The 17,716-nt window shown below is 34.7% G+C and overlaps 1 protein-coding gene across 5 annotated transcripts in view; it reads left to right on the top strand.

The window, feature by feature from the left end:
- The window catches only part of LOC127836866 (angiopoietin-2-like), a 456,318-nt gene extending 448,514 nt beyond the window's left edge, over positions 1–7,804 (top strand). For 2 of the 5 annotated variants that reach the window (XM_052363506.1, XM_052363505.1), the window contains exons 9-12: positions 960–1,087; positions 3,177–3,273; positions 5,004–5,165; positions 7,408–7,804. In XM_052363506.1, the coding sequence (XP_052219466.1) occupies positions 960–1,087; positions 3,177–3,273; positions 5,004–5,165; positions 7,408–7,670 (650 nt within the window). In that variant the 3' untranslated portion in view covers positions 7,671–7,804. Of the gene's footprint in view, positions 1–959; positions 1,088–3,176; positions 3,274–5,003; positions 5,166–7,390 lie in introns of all 5 variants that reach the window. The other 3 variants (XR_008028956.1, XR_008028957.1, XM_052363507.1) reach the window with 3 other exon arrangements.
- The last annotated feature ends 9,912 nt before the right edge of the window (positions 7,805–17,716 follow it).

Genomic DNA, 17,716 nt, shown 5'->3' on the forward strand with positions numbered 1-17,716 from the left:
GACAATATAATTCAGATTTATAAAAAAACAGACCTATATAAGATTTCAAGATTTTCAAGATGTAATTTTAAACAGATTCAGACAGCCTGTGGTCCAAATAGTTTAGTCAATGTTAAATGACATCATTATTTAACATAAAGAAAGATATAAAAAGTATATTTTTCATGTATATGCGATGTTTAATAAATATTAAAAGTATTTAATATATATTATTCAATAACTTACGCTCGTAAAACATTTTAATCATTGTAATATTCCAGAAAAAAATATTGACACTTATCAGAACACAAAAGCACTAATGACACTATTTTTACCACGCAAAACCAGACGTAGCAGTAACAATAAACATCGCACAAGTAATGACAAAAAGATACAGCTGAGTTATACCTATACCAAAATATATTGTAGTTCCCTTAAAAGTATTACATGACGCGCAAAAGGTGATATAATAGTTCTAAGTTATTATGCATAATACATAAACATATATTGTAATTGTTTAAAAAAAGAAGAAAATATATAACATTTAATTCTCAAAATACATGAATGAATATTTGAGTTTATAAGATGTAAGATTAATGATCCGATGCATGGTTAATAATAACAATAATTAAGCAGAACTTTGGAAGATGCAGCAGCAAAAACTCTGTTATATTATGTTTGTGAAGTTTCACCAAAATATCAAAACAAAAGATCAATCGAAACGTTCATGATAAGGGTGAATATTGTAGTCATAATCAGTTTGCGCGTAGATAGCCATAGGAACGGTACAAAAAACGAACACATTGTCGTTGAAAATTTAGCATGAACTACGATGTTTGGCAACCCGTGTATTTAATTAAATTTAAAGAAAGAATTATCATATTTACATTAAAGGGATAATTTGTGTGGCATGCTTATGCGTATTATGCCTTTTTCATGCATCTATATAATGCGATCGTATACCATTTGTGTGCACATAGAAATGAAGGACTGCAAGGAGATTGGACTGGGCACACACATCAATGGGGTGTATACCGTGCGACCTGAGGGAACATATGACGACATTGAAGTGTACTGTGATATGGCTACGGATGGTGGGGGTTGGACGGTATATATAACTACTGTTGTTGCTGCTACTGTTACTATTATAGCAACAACTACCGTATTGTACTTCTACTATGCGTGCAAGTATTACTTCAAGATTTACAACAACAACATCTACCTCTGCTACTACTACTTCTTCTGCTGCTACTTCTTCTTCTTCTACGACTGCGAATCATAATACTAATACTCATACTTATTTTACATCTTATGTACTTTGTTTTTACTAAATTATTTCGTAGATGAATATTAAGCTAATCACATATAACTTTTGCAAAGAAATAAAATTTGTCAGTATGAATATCAATTGATTGAAAATTGTCGGATTTGAACCTTCGAAACAGAAGTGTAACTTTCTAAGCCAAGATTAGACGAAAACTATCATATATTTATACTTTCTACCAGTTAACAGAGTACGCTAAACGAACATGGTACATGCATTTATTGATATATGTGGTCGATTGATATGCGTGGGAACAGATAGACAAACGAATCTTCACGAGTCTTTAGTACAAAATTGTTCTGCTATGAGCATAACAACATACTATTTTATCCCACTTTTACAGCGAATTCGGTTGATTAAAGCCCCGTTGATTAAATTTCATCTATAATCAACGGCAAGGCTATAATCAATGGCACGAAATGACGTCATCAACTGCCGAACCGGGACTACTTTTTCCCACGCACCTCGTCACCTGTATTTGCCAAGTGCATCAATAATAAAAACACTCAAAAGTTTGTCAATCTTAATGACCTTAAAACAAAGAAAAGTAGCAAAAAAACGTGTTTTTTTTGTCATTTATTTTTATTAAAACCTCTAGTATTAGGTAAATTTAACACTATGCAAATAGGTTCTGTTGTTGTAGCTCCCCTTTGAAGAAGTCAGTTCGAGTTGCTCCCCTTTGACCGTAGAAAACAATCGTCTGGACCAAGAAATCCTGTGTTAATTTACAAGCTGTACTCGGATATGTGTCCATCTGATGTTTTTTCAAAGCATCTTTCCAACCTGGCAATACGCACAAATGACACTACATCCCAGTGGTTCTTGCGTCAACAATTGGGTGTCAACAAGCTAGGTCAGATGCTGAAGGCCATGGCAAAAGACGCCGGCTTTCTCAAGCACAAGAGAATAACGAACCACTCAGTTCGCAAATTCCTGGTCAAAAAACTTCGAAATGCAAACATTCCACCCACTGAAACCATGGCCATAACAGGGCAAAAAATTTCCAGTCCATAACCATTTATTCCAACATATCTGTTGAACAGCAGCAAAAGTGTTCATTCTTGCTCAGTCCAGTAAATGTAACAATCCAACAGATTCCTCTTGTTCATCTTCATGCACCGAAACTATGGCCGAAATGCAGCCTAGACAACCACTGTCTACCGTCGAACAAGTTGATCTTGATGTTCGCCCCACCCAGTCACTTCACCAGCAAATGTCTTTCTCTAGTTCGAACAACTTTGCCTCACAATTCTTTGGTGCCACTTTCAACATTCAAAATGTATATAATTAGCTTAAATCCAAGTAATCTTTGTTATTTCGTCACGAAATAACCAATATTATAACAAAGAAGCAAATATTGTGCACCTCGTGATCGACTTGATGGTTTGTTATCGAAAGTGAATTGTGTGTGGTGTTAGGCTACGTTGTAAACAAATGTAGTTCCTTGTATATAACAACTTAATGTCATATTGATATCATAAAACTTTAAGATTTGCAATTCAATATGATTAAAATTGTAATTAATAACCCTCGACACTTTGTTACAGAACGATATTCTGATTTAAAAAAAAGATTATTTGATCAGCGGTTATTTTTGAAACGCGGAGTAATACACTCGCCTTGGTTACACTACAGGCATTATCAAAGTACGACAAACACTCATGAAAACTTATTTTGTTTAAATAAAAAAAGTTTACTGAATAAAAAGTGGGATAAATAGAATAATAGGTCAGTGTTGATTATAGATCAGGTTTATCATGCTCGGCACGAAAACGAAAAAGCACTCGCCAAGGCTCGTGCTTTTTGTTTTCTAAGCCTCGCATGATAAACCTGATCTATAATCAACACTAACCTATTATTCTCTATTTCTCAGGTTTTTCAACGTCGTGTAAATGGATCGTTGCCATTTGACCACAATTTTGCTTCCTATGTACATGGCTTCGGAAACATTCATGCGGAATTCTGGCTTGGTGAGTAACGCCTTTTATCATACCGCTGTCTTGATATCTGCCTGAAATAACAATGTTTGATATAATTTGTTATATCAGTTGAACAGGAAGTTTTTTTATATCAGTCGATGATATGAGTCGTGTACTATTACTCGGAATCAACTAAAAAGTAATCATTTTTAATAGAATCGAATTAGGTTCAACAAAAATTCGATACCAAAATGTAATATATTTTAAACACAAAATGCAACACATAAAGCAAACAACATGTTGACAAACAGTAAGCGCTAGTGCTCATGACGTCATTATTAGCACGTCAAGCGACGCAAATCATATTATTTCCCGCTAAAGATGCAGCCTTTTAGTGATTTTTGTTTCATTGTTTCTTGAAAATCGGGCACGTAGAGGTATGATAAAAAAAACAAAAAAACACAACAGTTTACTGTCTGATATATATCAGGCTCAGCACGAATAAAATAACGGCTCGACAATGTTTGCCGTTGTATTATTCTGAGCCTTCCCTGATATATTCCAAGAAGATCAGGCAATAACAGGTTATTCTCTATATTACTTGCATACAATACACGACTATATAATAACATATACAAATTTTAACCAACGATTGTGGATGAGCTCATTCAAGTGGTTACTTGAATCGTGTATAATATAAGTACATGTATATACTTAGAATGAATGCTATGGTAACCTTCAACTGATTATCGTATACTCGCTTATTGGGCGATATATTTACGCTTTTTGCTGTTCGTGGATCAAAACTCTCGAATAAAACATATTATTGACATCAATTGAATACAATTTGGAGTCCATGGTCGAATGAACATATTTTGAAACCTGAAATTTACTACAACGGTGAACACTATTCAAACAATCAACTTAAAAAATGGAGCTCGTATTAATCCATGACAGATTGATTTATCTATCAGTGAAGTGAATCGTTTAACAGTAACACATAGAGAATACTATGTCAGTGCCGAATAAAGCAAAGTTTATTTTGCGAGGCTTAGAAAATCTGAACCACAAGCCTTGGCGAGTGATTCAGATTTTCGTGCCGAGCAAAATAAACTTTGCTTTATTCGGCTCCGACCTAGTATTCGATTTATCCCATCAATTTTCTTATTCGTAAATTATTTCTTTAAAAATAGAATAGGCAAATCGAACTACACGGAAAATCCCAAAGTTATTTTAAGCAAACATTGTTTCATTATTTTAATCGTATAGAGCCTAATACATTACAAAAAGATCAGTAACTAACTTGTTTTTCTGTTTATTATACCTCTACGTCCCAGATTTTTAAGAAATAATAAAAAAAAACACAACTAAACAACTGCAGCTTTAGCGTGAAAGAATATGCATTGTGTCGTATGACGTGTTAATAATGACGTCACGAGTACACGCACTTACTATTTGTAAATAATGTTTTTTGCTTTTTGAGTTGCTTTATGTGTTTAAAATATATTACATCTTAGTATCAAATTATTCGTTTTGTTGAATCTGATTCGTTTTTACTAAAAATGATTACTTTATAGTTGATTCCGAGTAATATGTCCATTCTCCGCCTTGCATGACAGCTATATTTCAGCACTGCCGAAATAGAGGAAAATTAATTCCACAGTGGTTTATTTCGACAATGATGATGGAATAAATTATATTACTATAGCGATAAAATAACTATTTGCTCACATATTTAGCATTGTCCCTTAAACGTATTATTGATACAAATGTTTTGTTAGGTTTGCAGTACATACATGCTATGACATACAACGCTAAATCCGAACTTCGAATTGATTTGATTGCGGCGGACGGATCCACGGCGTATGAAGTGTTTCCTAACTTTCGACTTTCGTCGGCACCCAACTTCACGCTGCATATTGACACGGGACATGGAACTGCTGGTTAGTTGTTATCCCCACGTTTTTCGAAGAAAAAGTGGGAATATTGTATTGATGTGCGTCTGTCCGTCCGTCCTGGCCACCTGCTCCTCCTACACTATTAGCACTAGAACCTTGAAACTTACATACATGGTTGCTATGAGCATATGTGCGACGGTGACAGTAACGGAATGTTTATCTGACTCCTGGGTTGAAAGTTATGGGGGTTGGGGCGGGGCCGGGTCAGAGATTTTCACTCATTTGTTTTATGTTATTTTACATTAACTTCTTCATTTCTGCACCGATTTACTTCAAATTGATACTGATTCTCTCTTATGACAATAAGGTCAATCTCCACTATGCATGGCCCCATTACCAACCCTGGGGCGCCCTGGCCACATTGGCCACGCCCACCCAAAATTGCCTTTTACTATGATTTCTTCATTTCTACACCGATTCACTTCAAACTGATACTGAACCTCTCTTATGGTCAAGACCAGCTATGCATGGCCCCATTACCAACCCTGGGGCATCCCGCCCACATAGGCCACGCCCACCTACAATTGCCATTTGCTATAATTTCTTCATTTCTACACCGATTCACTTCAAATTGATACTGAACCTCTCTTATGACAATACGGTCAATCTCAGCTATGCATGGCCCCATTACCAACCCTGGGGCGCCCCGCCCACATAGACCACGCCCACATACATCACGCCCACCCAAAATTGCCTTTAACTATAATTTCTCCATTTTTACCCTGATTCACTTCAAATTCATTCTGAACCTCTCTTATGAAAATACATTTAATCTCAACTATGCATGGCCCCAATACAAACCCTAGGGCATCCCGCCCACATAGGCCACGCCCACCTACAAATGCCATTTGCTATAATTTCTTCATTTCTACACCGATTCACTTCAAATTGATACTGAACCTCTCTTATGACAATACGGTCAATCTCAGCTATGCATGGCCCCATTACCAACCCTGGGGCGCCCCGCCCACATAGACCACGCCCACATACATCACGCCCACCCAAAATTGCCTTTAACTATAATTACTCCATTTTTACCCTGATTCACTTTAAATTCATTCTGAACCTCTCTTATGACAATACATTTAATCTCAACTATGCATGGCCTCAATACCAACCCTAGGGCATCCCGCCCACATAGGCCACGCCCACCTACAATTGCCATTTGCTATAATTTCTTCATTTCTACACCGATTCACTTCAAATTGATACTGAACCTCTTTTATGGCAATACGGTCAATCTCAGCTATGCATGGCCCCATTACCAACCCTGGGGCGCCCCGCCCACATAGACCACGTCCACATACATCACGCCCACCCAAAATTGCCTTTAACTATAATTACTCCATTTTTACCCTGATTCACTTTAAATTCATTCTGAACCTCTCTTATGACAATACATTTAATCTCAACTATGCATGGCCTCAATACCAACCCTAGGGCATCCCGCCCACATAGGCCACGCCCATACAAAATTGCCTTTTACTATAATTTCTTCATTTCTACACCGATTCACTTCAAATTGATACTGAACCTTTTTATGACAAAACGGTCAATCTCAACTATGCATGGCCCCATTACCAACCCTGGGGCACCCCGCCCACATAGGCCACGCCCACCCAAAATTGCCTTTTACTATAATATCTTTTCTACATTTCTACACCGATTTACTTCAAATTGATACTGAACATCTATAATGACAATGCGGTCAATCTCAACTATGTATGGCCCCTTTACCAACCCTGGGGCCCCCGCCCATAATAGGCCACACCCACCCAAAATTGTCTTCATTTCTAAACCGATTTACTTCTAATTGATACTTAACTTTTCTTATGACAATACGGTCAATCTCAACTATGCACGGACCCATTACCAACCATGGGGTGCCCCTGGGTCAAACATGCGGCGTGGGGATACGCGTCGGCCTCTACCGCGCCATTTCTAGTTAATCTTTGTTTGTATGCATGGATTATAAAACAATACTTTTGTGTTTATATGTATTTTAACAAGGTGATTGTTTTACAATGCATGCTGACATGAATTTAATTTCAATATATCCATATATTTGTATTATATGGTATAGTTCTTGCTGTACTATAATAATGTATGAGTAAGTTTTAAAAATATAAAAATATTATTTTAGCACTTACAGAATCTCAGTTAAGAATATTTAAAAAATGCGCACAGTTAATGTATGGTATTTAATGCAGGGAAGACTGATTTATAGGTGATGATAGCAGCACTGGTTTGTCTAACCACAATGGTAGCAGATTTCAAACGAATGACAATTTCGACGCTTATCCTTACAACTGCGCCGAACTGTTGCATGCAGGATGGTGGTTTAATGACTGTGCAGTTGTCAATTTGAATGGACAATACCTTACGCCTGGAACAGTATCTACACTCTACCTTAACGCTGTGGTCTTTTATTACGATTTTAAAGCTTATGCGTCGTTGAAAGAGACCAAAATGATGTTCAGAAGAGTTTAGCATATTGTTTCACAATAATTTAGTGCAGATCAATATCAGTAATACACATTTAATAGCAGTGTGTTTCCTTACAATGTGTTGGCAATCTGCATTGAATATATGTGTATGTTGATATATAAACCATTTGAAATCTATTATAGGATTTGTATATTATATCGCTGTGTATCATTTATTTCAGAAAGCAGCTCAGTAAAACAAACATTCGTTAAACAAGATTCGATTCATTCATCCAGTTAGAGTTATTCGGATAACAAAGTGTATCCGTCCTTTACCTTTTGTCATGCGCGTTCGGTTACCGTAGCCTACTTATCAAATTGATCCCTGATCCTTTGGCGACATCCACTTGATCTACGCGAATTTATTAACAAGAGCAAGGGCTGATGAATAATTACAAGAAAAGCCAGCTTTGTCAGTTACATATTTATTATAATATTTTAATGTGATGCCTTACGTAAACACATTTTATATTCTATATTTCAACAATAGAAAACATGAGAATAACAATACAAAAATATAAATGGAATTAAATAGCCAAATGGCGGAATATAATTTACACCAGACTAGAACTAGAGTAAATAAACCTCAGCTATAGACTAGCACTATGACTGAGCCATGTCGAGGAGGCGACCGGAAGCACTGCCCTAAAGATAGCCCCAACCCCAGTTGCACTATTGATTTAGCTTCTCGTTTATGCAATAATCGCCAACAGACAATGCACACCATTATATGCTATTTCGCCAATGCATTCAATTCCTATCTCAACGAACACCTTGCTGGTTCGGAAATATATATTTATACACGCTAAGGCCATCGCAACCGGCTAAATAAATCCTCGGTACGCCGTACCGTAGGTTTTCCAGTTCAACAAATAGTACAATATTAGCAAAGTCAAAAAGAGCTATTCCAGGTACGCCTAAGCACGCCGTGCCATCGAGCGAGTACTAGAACACCCATACTATACCGAAAATAATTTTGAAAGCATTCCTGCCAACCTCACACATACTAGCACTACGTGATAGGTGACAACAATATGCTAAGTTTACCTACCCCGGTCGTATGTACATCATTATGTAGTTACCTATTTATACATTAAATGGTTCCGATCACCTCTAAGACATAGAATTTCCGCCTACATGACATATTTGAATGACGTGTCAAACATATAAAATGAGTTAATAATGACATATAAGTTATTGTGGCAGATTGTCATAGATCTCAATAATCAACTGTCGTGATAAAACAATATCTCACACAATTATGCTGCAACAAAATTACCTAATAATACACATTCATTTCATTTCAATTAGGCACACATCACAGCACTTTTACACGACACATTTAAGTAGCAGCAACACTCAAACACATTGGGCGACACTGTGTTTCCCATAATGTTTTATCTATAACAATCACGTATAATCGTAGAATAACACGACAGTACAACTTTGATCTATACATTCTTTAGCACAGTACAACTATGATTTGTATACCTCACTTCTATTCTTTATCATAAATGGTGATTTCAAGGCCAGGGTAAAAACAGGAGATAAAACTGCATCAGAAATTATCAGATGCCCAATGTAAAATTGCTCTGAAAAAACTGTACCCGAAAACAACCAATATTAACATGTAACTGAGGACATTGTGTAACTCAAACATAACGGGTCATTGAAGCCAACTTATTAATGCGGTTCGAATTTAAAGAAGTAAAAGTTTACTGGTCAAAGTATAGCGTAGGACTGATCAAACAATGAAAACCCCGTGCACATCCCAGCCTATGTACCCCTGAGTGTCTATCTCTCACGTGACAACCATACGTATGAACGAGGCGCACATATACCTGCTGTGTGCAATGCATTATTTTTCGACCTAAGTTCTGTGCTTAACTCCGTAACGCTCAGAACTAAAAATTCGATTCACTGATGTCGCGTCTCAGCGACATTCTGGATATTGACCTAGTTCTGGGCGATAGCGATGTATCCATGCAATGACCGCTATCCACGGTTTGAGGCCCGACGATTCAACCGACGTCTTACCGACGAGTCGTACACAGTTTGTGAATGTAACCCGAACGTTTTCCATGGTCGCCCGCAGCAGATTAACAGCCCTTCTATTTATACACATTCATTTTGCTGCAAGAAGGCACACTTCACAGCACTTTTACACGACTTGTTAAGTAGCAGAAACACTCAAACACATGTATTCGCTACTTCAAATAAAAGAAATGAATTTTTAAAGAAAATAATTTTTATGAGTGGGTATCAGATGAAGAATGAATGTTTTCGTCCAAAAAGAATGTTATTTAAATTACACATTTTTTTCGAGAAAGTTTTATACAAATTCATACAATCGTGAGTCAATATAGTTAAAGTCTATATATTATTAATCACCGTCTCTGTTTGGACATTTTTTACCTGAATGACAAAGCCACTCAAATTCATGTACTTTGAATGTTAATGACAACAAAAAAAAGTGAATGTTTAATAACCATCAAACAAGTAACTAGATTTTAATTAATGATTCAATTTGAAATACACCACTCGTTATATAAAGGCGTTTTAATGATGGAATACAATTTATGTAAACGTAAACGTAAACGACAAAACCTTATATTCAAATATTATTAAATAACTCTTGAAAAGGTTTAATACGTCTTTAATATGTTTCTGAAAACACCAATTAGGTATCAAATAAACGAATATCATGTTATTGCTTACAATTTTAATTCTACAACTGTCAAATCAAATATGCAATATGAGTTAAATTAAGCGATTATGTAACATAAAATGTTTTATTTAAAGCCATTTGATTAACTATTTTACATGATTGGGGACATTTTAACATTTGAATATTTGTAAATGTAATGCTGATTCTTGTCATACCACTGTCCATAAAGAAGGAGCAGTATTGTATCCTCATATAGGTAATGTTTCAGAGCATCATCGTGCAAATACAGGAAGACGCAATAATAATGGGTGTTAAAGATCCATATTACATAGCTTGGTTGTTTATGTGACTGCTAAAAAAATCAAACAAGAAACGTAAGTCCCCAAAAATTCATCTTTGGTATGTATAATTCTCAAGACAGATGTTTAAATTACAGCTCTTATGTCAAATGAGATTGTGCACCAATATTGGTTTATATTAACAGATAATTAAATATACAAATGACGTCAAACAATTGAAAATAACTTAAACACTGCTTTCTGTTATCACTGGTCATGCCTTGGGATACATATGGTTTGCATTTACAAATATTAAACAATTAAAAAAAACAGACATAAAAATGCTTTGCAAAAAAAACTCTGAAATTATTTATGAAATCTCTTATAACTTAACACATCAATATTCGTTCAACACTTGCTGAATTTAAAGACTGGATATAGTATGTGAATACCTATATACTGTTGTTACTCCCATCCTCATATAATTTGCAAATTCTGTGCATGATCTCAGGTGAGCAACCTAGATCCATCATTAAATTGAAGCCGTAATTTAATGCCAGAGTTGCTCAGAAGATTTGTCGTGCTAATGATATTCGGGCTGAATGAATTACAAGATTGTTTACACCTTTAAATTTGTGATCCTGGGTTAAAAACATGCACGTCCTTGGGATCAATTTTCTATTACAGACAATAACTTCAACATCGTATCAATGATAACACAATGACCAAAGTTTTAAAATTTCGTATATGCCTTTGTAGTGTGGTCCTTTACAATGTGCGTTCAAAGCTGTCTCATAATACACCTGCACCGATTGTATAAACGCTGGTTAAAGTTACCGCTCGGTAACATTCAAACCTTGGTAAGTTTGCGGTTATTCAGGTATAGTAACAACAAGGTAACTCGATTGTATAAACACGATATACCCTAAGTAACCTAACTACGTATAGTGGAATTTAACCACCGGTAACTTTAACCAAAACATTCTCACAATGCATTTTCTAATGACGTAATTTTCGCGTGAAGTGTCACGCTTATAAACAGCGACCTTTTTTTTATCAAATTCATTTACAAATGAATTCACAATAAAATAAAGTGTAAATTTTAACTATGAGTTCATCAAAATGACCAGGGACAAATTGATAATGATGTCGGAATTTGCATCATTTAGCGGAATCCCTGGTGCTTCCAAACTGCAAGAGAGTGCTTACAAAGACGTCTATTCTTCTAGTTGTTCTAGATGTAACATAAACATTATACATGGTCGTCGTAACATGCTAGACTATTCTTCTAATTTAGCTTATGTTTACAATAAACTTACTTACTTTCTTGTACAAAAAGGGAATTTACCATAGACAAATAAAACATTGTTCAAGTTTAAAGATATCTTAGTATGCAGAAATCTGCAAATGCAACCGAGTTCACCAACGGCTATTATTTGTGTCGTGTTCTGAGAAAACTGGGCATAATGCATGTGCGTAAAGTGTCGTCCCAGACTAGCTTGTTAAGGTCGCACAGGCTAATCAGAGACGACACTTTCCGCCAAAAATTGATTTTTGCTAAGAAGGGACTTTATTTTAACAAAAAATGTCATAAAAGCGAACAGGCTAATATTGGACGACACTTTAAGCACATGCATTATGCCCATTTTTCTCAGAACACGACACATTTGATAAACTGCTCCGGTTCATTTTAACAGCAGTAATGTACATAGAGTACATGACGTAGCGTGTGACGATGAAGAAAGTTTATTGAGTTCTCATTTGAATAGAATGATATGATGGCATAAGGGTCTTTATTTAACTATGCTGAAATAATTTTCAAAGACCCTAGATGGAAACTCGTCAATTATTGAATTAAATGGATTATTTATGGATTTAAAAGAATTATTAAAGGTAAGATACTAGTTCGAACGTGTTTTGTTTTTTGTTTGTACTTTTGTTGTTCCCTGTTCTCGGAGAAATGATTTTAACATGGGCGCCATTGATGCATCGGATCACACACGGCATACCCATAACAGAATATAAGAAACACGTTCTGTGCGTACTTAAATTTGTCGTCCGAAGTCGGAAATCGTATTACCCTGTAAATAAAGTCAAATAAAGTGTCAGTCGCTGCAATTTGTTGTTTACTCGTCGAAATTGTGAAGGTCGTCGATGGTTAGCTTTTATAATGTCGCGCGCCGCGGCCATTTTGTGTAAGTTACCTCCCGGTTACTTGTACTTACCCAACAAGGGAAGCAGGGTATGTTTTAACTGGGTTTTGACCGATCGATATAACTAACCAAATTTTATACAAACGCTTACCAACCCGTAACCAACATCTTACCGACTTTTAACCGCCGGTTTGTGGTTTACCGCCGGTTTAACTGTTTATACAATCGGGTGCTGGGGTGTACCATGTTCTATAAACAGTTCTACATTTCAACATAGTTTCAAACATGTTTTATACATTAAAATAACGTTAAACATGTTCCTGTAAAAAATACCTTAATGTGTAATTTGTTATTTCAACTTGATATATCTATAATGACCTACATCTTTGAGAGTTTAGTTGTATCGGTCAATACTGTGACAAGCTTGATTTTAATATGAGTAAGGCCAGTTAGCTTAGTTGGTATAGTACGTGTAGGGCACTGGACAACACAAGAAGACCAGCTAGCTTAGTTGGTATAGTACGTGTAGGGCACTGGACAACACAAGAAGGCCAGCTAGCTTAGTTGGTATAGTACGTGTAGGGCACTGGACAACGCAAACATTGAGAATAAATGTACGGCAGTAGTCAGATGATGATATTAGCGTATACATTGTCTTGCAACACATTTTAGTTTAGATTGCACACAATAACATATACAATATATAATATACACACTAATTTTTACAATCTGAGATAAAAAAAATGCAACACATCTAAAGTTTAGATTTTGTAATTACAAAATTTACGTTTGTATTGATATTAGTAAACAATGTATAGGTACATGCAAGAAAAGTAGCTCTACATGTTCAATGCAATTTTATGTTAAAAACAAAACCCATTCAAGATACGTTAAAGAAAGAATTAATATACATTTTCCAGTTTGTAAAGACAAAAGATGATATATATATATATATAATAAATATGATAACGTTTGGTGGAAAACAATATTAGGTGAATATTATCATTATAAATGACATTCAAAAACATATATATATATATACAAAAACAAAGACATGTTCGAGTGTTTATAGAAAAAATGATTTATATTAAATTGTAAAAGCAAATTTATAAAAGAAATAGAGAAAAAAATAAAATGTGCGTACATATATAATGATATGTTTTTAGACACCTAGACGATACGCTTAATTACATTAAGTTGATTTAAGTAACGGTGCCCTATAAAAGTGTTTGTCAAAATCTGTGAACAACTACAACAAGCTCCACATTAAAATTTTAAGTGTGTGAGACAATAGCATTAAACGATATCCATTCACGGCCAAAGGATTCTAAATTATTTTTAGAAATTAATATTTTTCTTCAGTCATCATGTTCATATGTTGTGTATTTCTTGTTTTTTTTATTATACTTACCTATATATTGTTTAGACTTGGAAACCATTGAATCATTTAACACTTTTACTTTAAATATCTGACGTTCCCAGAATACATATTTTAAATTTTCCTCCCTACTTTTTCTGCAAAATATACATAATGGACCATCAGTCATTTTCATTTCATTCAACAGATTATTTTTGTTTCAACTATTATGTGAATAATTTCGCACTGGAGCCACTGAAATGAAATATCATTGATTATTAAAAATGGTAGCTCACGTATACCATCCCATTAGTTTTTATTTATTATGGTATTGAGTTTCGTACACCATTTTGCTCGAACTGTTGGCTGTTCATTGTTTTTATTTAGAATGGTGGGAAGCATGTTTGCCCAAGATTCATGTTTCAGTATAAGTCGTAATAATAGGTGCAAAAAAGGGTTTGGATATTTGTTGAGTGTGGCAAGGTATACAATTTTTTTTTTCGAAAATATGCCTATTGCTCTTGTCGCCCCTGAGCAATTCATTAAGTATATGTTCAAATTGTACATTTTATTTAATTCACTAGCTGAAATAAAGTTTTCATTTTTATCATATCACCTACACAATGAATTCCAGTAACGAACCATGCCTTAACAAAGAAGGTGTAATTTCCTTTTAAAATATTTGGATTTAAAAAAGTGGATAATACATATTTGTTCGTTGTTAACTTCAAATTTACCACAATTAAGTGGGAAGCTTTTTAAAACATTAACCTTAAAAGTGTTTGCAATTCTTTTTTATGTTTAAAGCAAAATAATAACAGCAATTAAAGATATTGTAAGTATGAAAATAGAGATTGTTATATATATCCAATTTTCCCTTAAGGATTAAATTTTGTGTTAATTTTAAATATCAAGAAGTGAAACTCCAGCTGCTGGAGCAGTATTGCATTCTCATTATAAACAATTATAAACAATAAACATTATAAACAATTATAATGCTGTAAAAATGCATCTAGAGTGATCATTTTTGTACTTCATTCACTACATTCCTTTACTATTGTTTACACTTTTATTTTACTATGCTCTTCCCAAATGAGTCTCGGAAAAGAAGATTTTATTGAATTTAAAATGGTATCAGGCGGGTAAGGCAATGAAATGAACAAGTGATAAATAGTGGCACAATAAGTGTTTTCACAATTAATACCTTTTAAATTGGTCTTACAATCCTTCTTTTCCAATATTTCATATTTTTTATTTTAACACATGTTTCATCATAATTTATTTTAACTATTTTCGACAAATCAACATGGTGATGTATTCCCAGCATTTAAATCTGTAATGCATCCAATTGAATTTCCATTTTATTTTAATGGTTTAGGAAATATATTTGCGCTTGCCAATCCATGATCAAAATTAAGACCAGAAAGATGAGCAAAATCCTGTATAACATAAAGTGTTTCATTGAAGGCTTGTTTAGTACCGTCTAATAAAATAGTAGTGTCGTCCAAAAAACGGGGACAACGAATGTTCAATTCCTTGAATGGTTATACATTTGATAATTGTGTTATATCTCAATACAAGTGACAAAACTTCAGCGCAGAGGATAAAAATATAACATGAGAGGGGATCTCCCTGCCTGCAACCCCTTTCAAAACGAAAGACGTTAGAAAAGTTACCACACTTGCTTACAGCTGATTTATAATCTTTATATATTAAACCTGAAACCAATATTTTATGTCTGGACCGAAATTAAAGAAAAATAGTGTATTTAGTACAAAAGACCACGCCAATGAGTAGAAATTCCTTATCGAAGTATTTTAGGAGAAGTAAACCCGGCGCTCATTTTCTTCATTGTAGTTCATAATTGCATAACTTAGCCTTGTATTTTCCGCTATATATATTCCTTTAATGAAACCAGTCTGGTCGCTAAGAATCAACTTGTCCATTAATAATTTAGGTCTGTTTGCTTTTACTACAGATGCAAGTTTGTAAACAGTATTGAAAATGTAATTGGGCGCAAAATTTGAATACAAAATCTAGAGGTATCACCCTTTGGCATACATGCTATGATACATTTAGTTTTAGTTTGTGTAACAGATACATTTCCACAATTAAAAGCTTTATTTAAGGATCTGACAACACAAGCATAAAATATGTTCCAGAAAATTTTATAAAAGGCAACATTGAAGCCAGCACTGCTGGGGCTTTTATTAATTGACACATTTTTACAACTGTTAAAGCTTCCTCTTTTTTATTTGATACCTTCGAATAAATGAATTCATTCTGGCTTCATTTATAACAATTTACTTATTTGTTAAAGTAATTAAAGTATTGATGAATATTTTCTTTTATAGCATATACAGATAATGCTAATATAAGTGTCTTGTTCTGAGAAAACTGGGCTTAATTCATGTGCGTAAAGTGTCGTCCCAGATTAGCCTGTGAAGTCCGCACAGGCTAATCAGGGACGACACTTTCCGCTTTAATGTTGTTTTGTTGTTTCAATGAAGTCCCTCCTTTCCGAAAATCAAGTTTAGGCGGAAAGTGTCGTCCCTGATTAGCCTGTGCGGCCCAGTTTTCTCAGAACAAGACACAATTAAGATAATACGTATACTTGTTTGGTCAGTTATTTTATTATCATCTTCATTTTTAAGTTTATAGATGGATTTTTTTATTACATTGTTTTTTAAAGGCATATTTAGAATGCTTTTCACCTTGTGAAGTCCACTTGTAATTGGATATTATCATATATACATTTGAAGTGTTGTTTCTGAATCTCATCTATTTCAGTTTTCAAATTTTTAGTTCTTCATGTTCTCATCATACAAGTTTTCTTCCAACTATTTTATTATTGTAAATAATTTGCTCTCTATAAGTTGTGTTTCCTGTTTAATGTAAGACCCGTATGAAGTAGATTAGCCCCGTAATTCCATAAGTAAATTTTCTTAAATAAAGTCGATCACATATTGTTAAATGTATCCGATTGAAGAATTTATACAATTTTAGTTGATATAAAATGTTGCAAGAAATTAGATGTAGTTAAAATAGATCAAGCCTAGCCTGCTGTATTGGATATTTTCTACGCCAGTTTGATTTTTTTTTGACTGTACATGATATCGAAATGGATTTTCAAGATTGTAACAATTAATTAAATCTGAGACTTTCATTGCGAGCCTTAGGTTTATTTTTGTGAGATAGAGAAAGAGAGAGAAAGAGAGAGAGTAGAGGGAGAGAGAGAGAGAGGAGAGGGAGAGAGAGAAAAAGAGAGAGAGAGAAGAGAGAGAGAGAGGAGAGGGAGAGAGAGAGAGAGAGAGAGAGAGAGAGAGAGAGAGTGAGACAGAGAGAGAGAGAGACGACAGAGAGACAGATAGACAGAGAGAGAGCGACAGAGAGAGAGAGAGAGAGAGAGAGATAGAGAGAGAAGAGAGAGAGAGAGAGATAGAGAGAGAGATAGAGAGAGAGAGAGAGAGAAGAGAGATATTCTAGCTCGAGCTCTCTCTCTGTCGCACAAGAGAGGAAGATAGCGAGAGAAAGATGCTCTATCTCTCTCTCTCTGCATCAGCTATACTCTCTCTATCTCTTCGCTCTCGTCTC

This window comes from Dreissena polymorpha, chromosome 7 (assembly GCF_020536995.1).
Source record: "Dreissena polymorpha isolate Duluth1 chromosome 7, UMN_Dpol_1.0, whole genome shotgun sequence".
NCBI classification, from domain to species: domain Eukaryota; kingdom Metazoa; phylum Mollusca; class Bivalvia; order Myida; family Dreissenidae; genus Dreissena; species Dreissena polymorpha.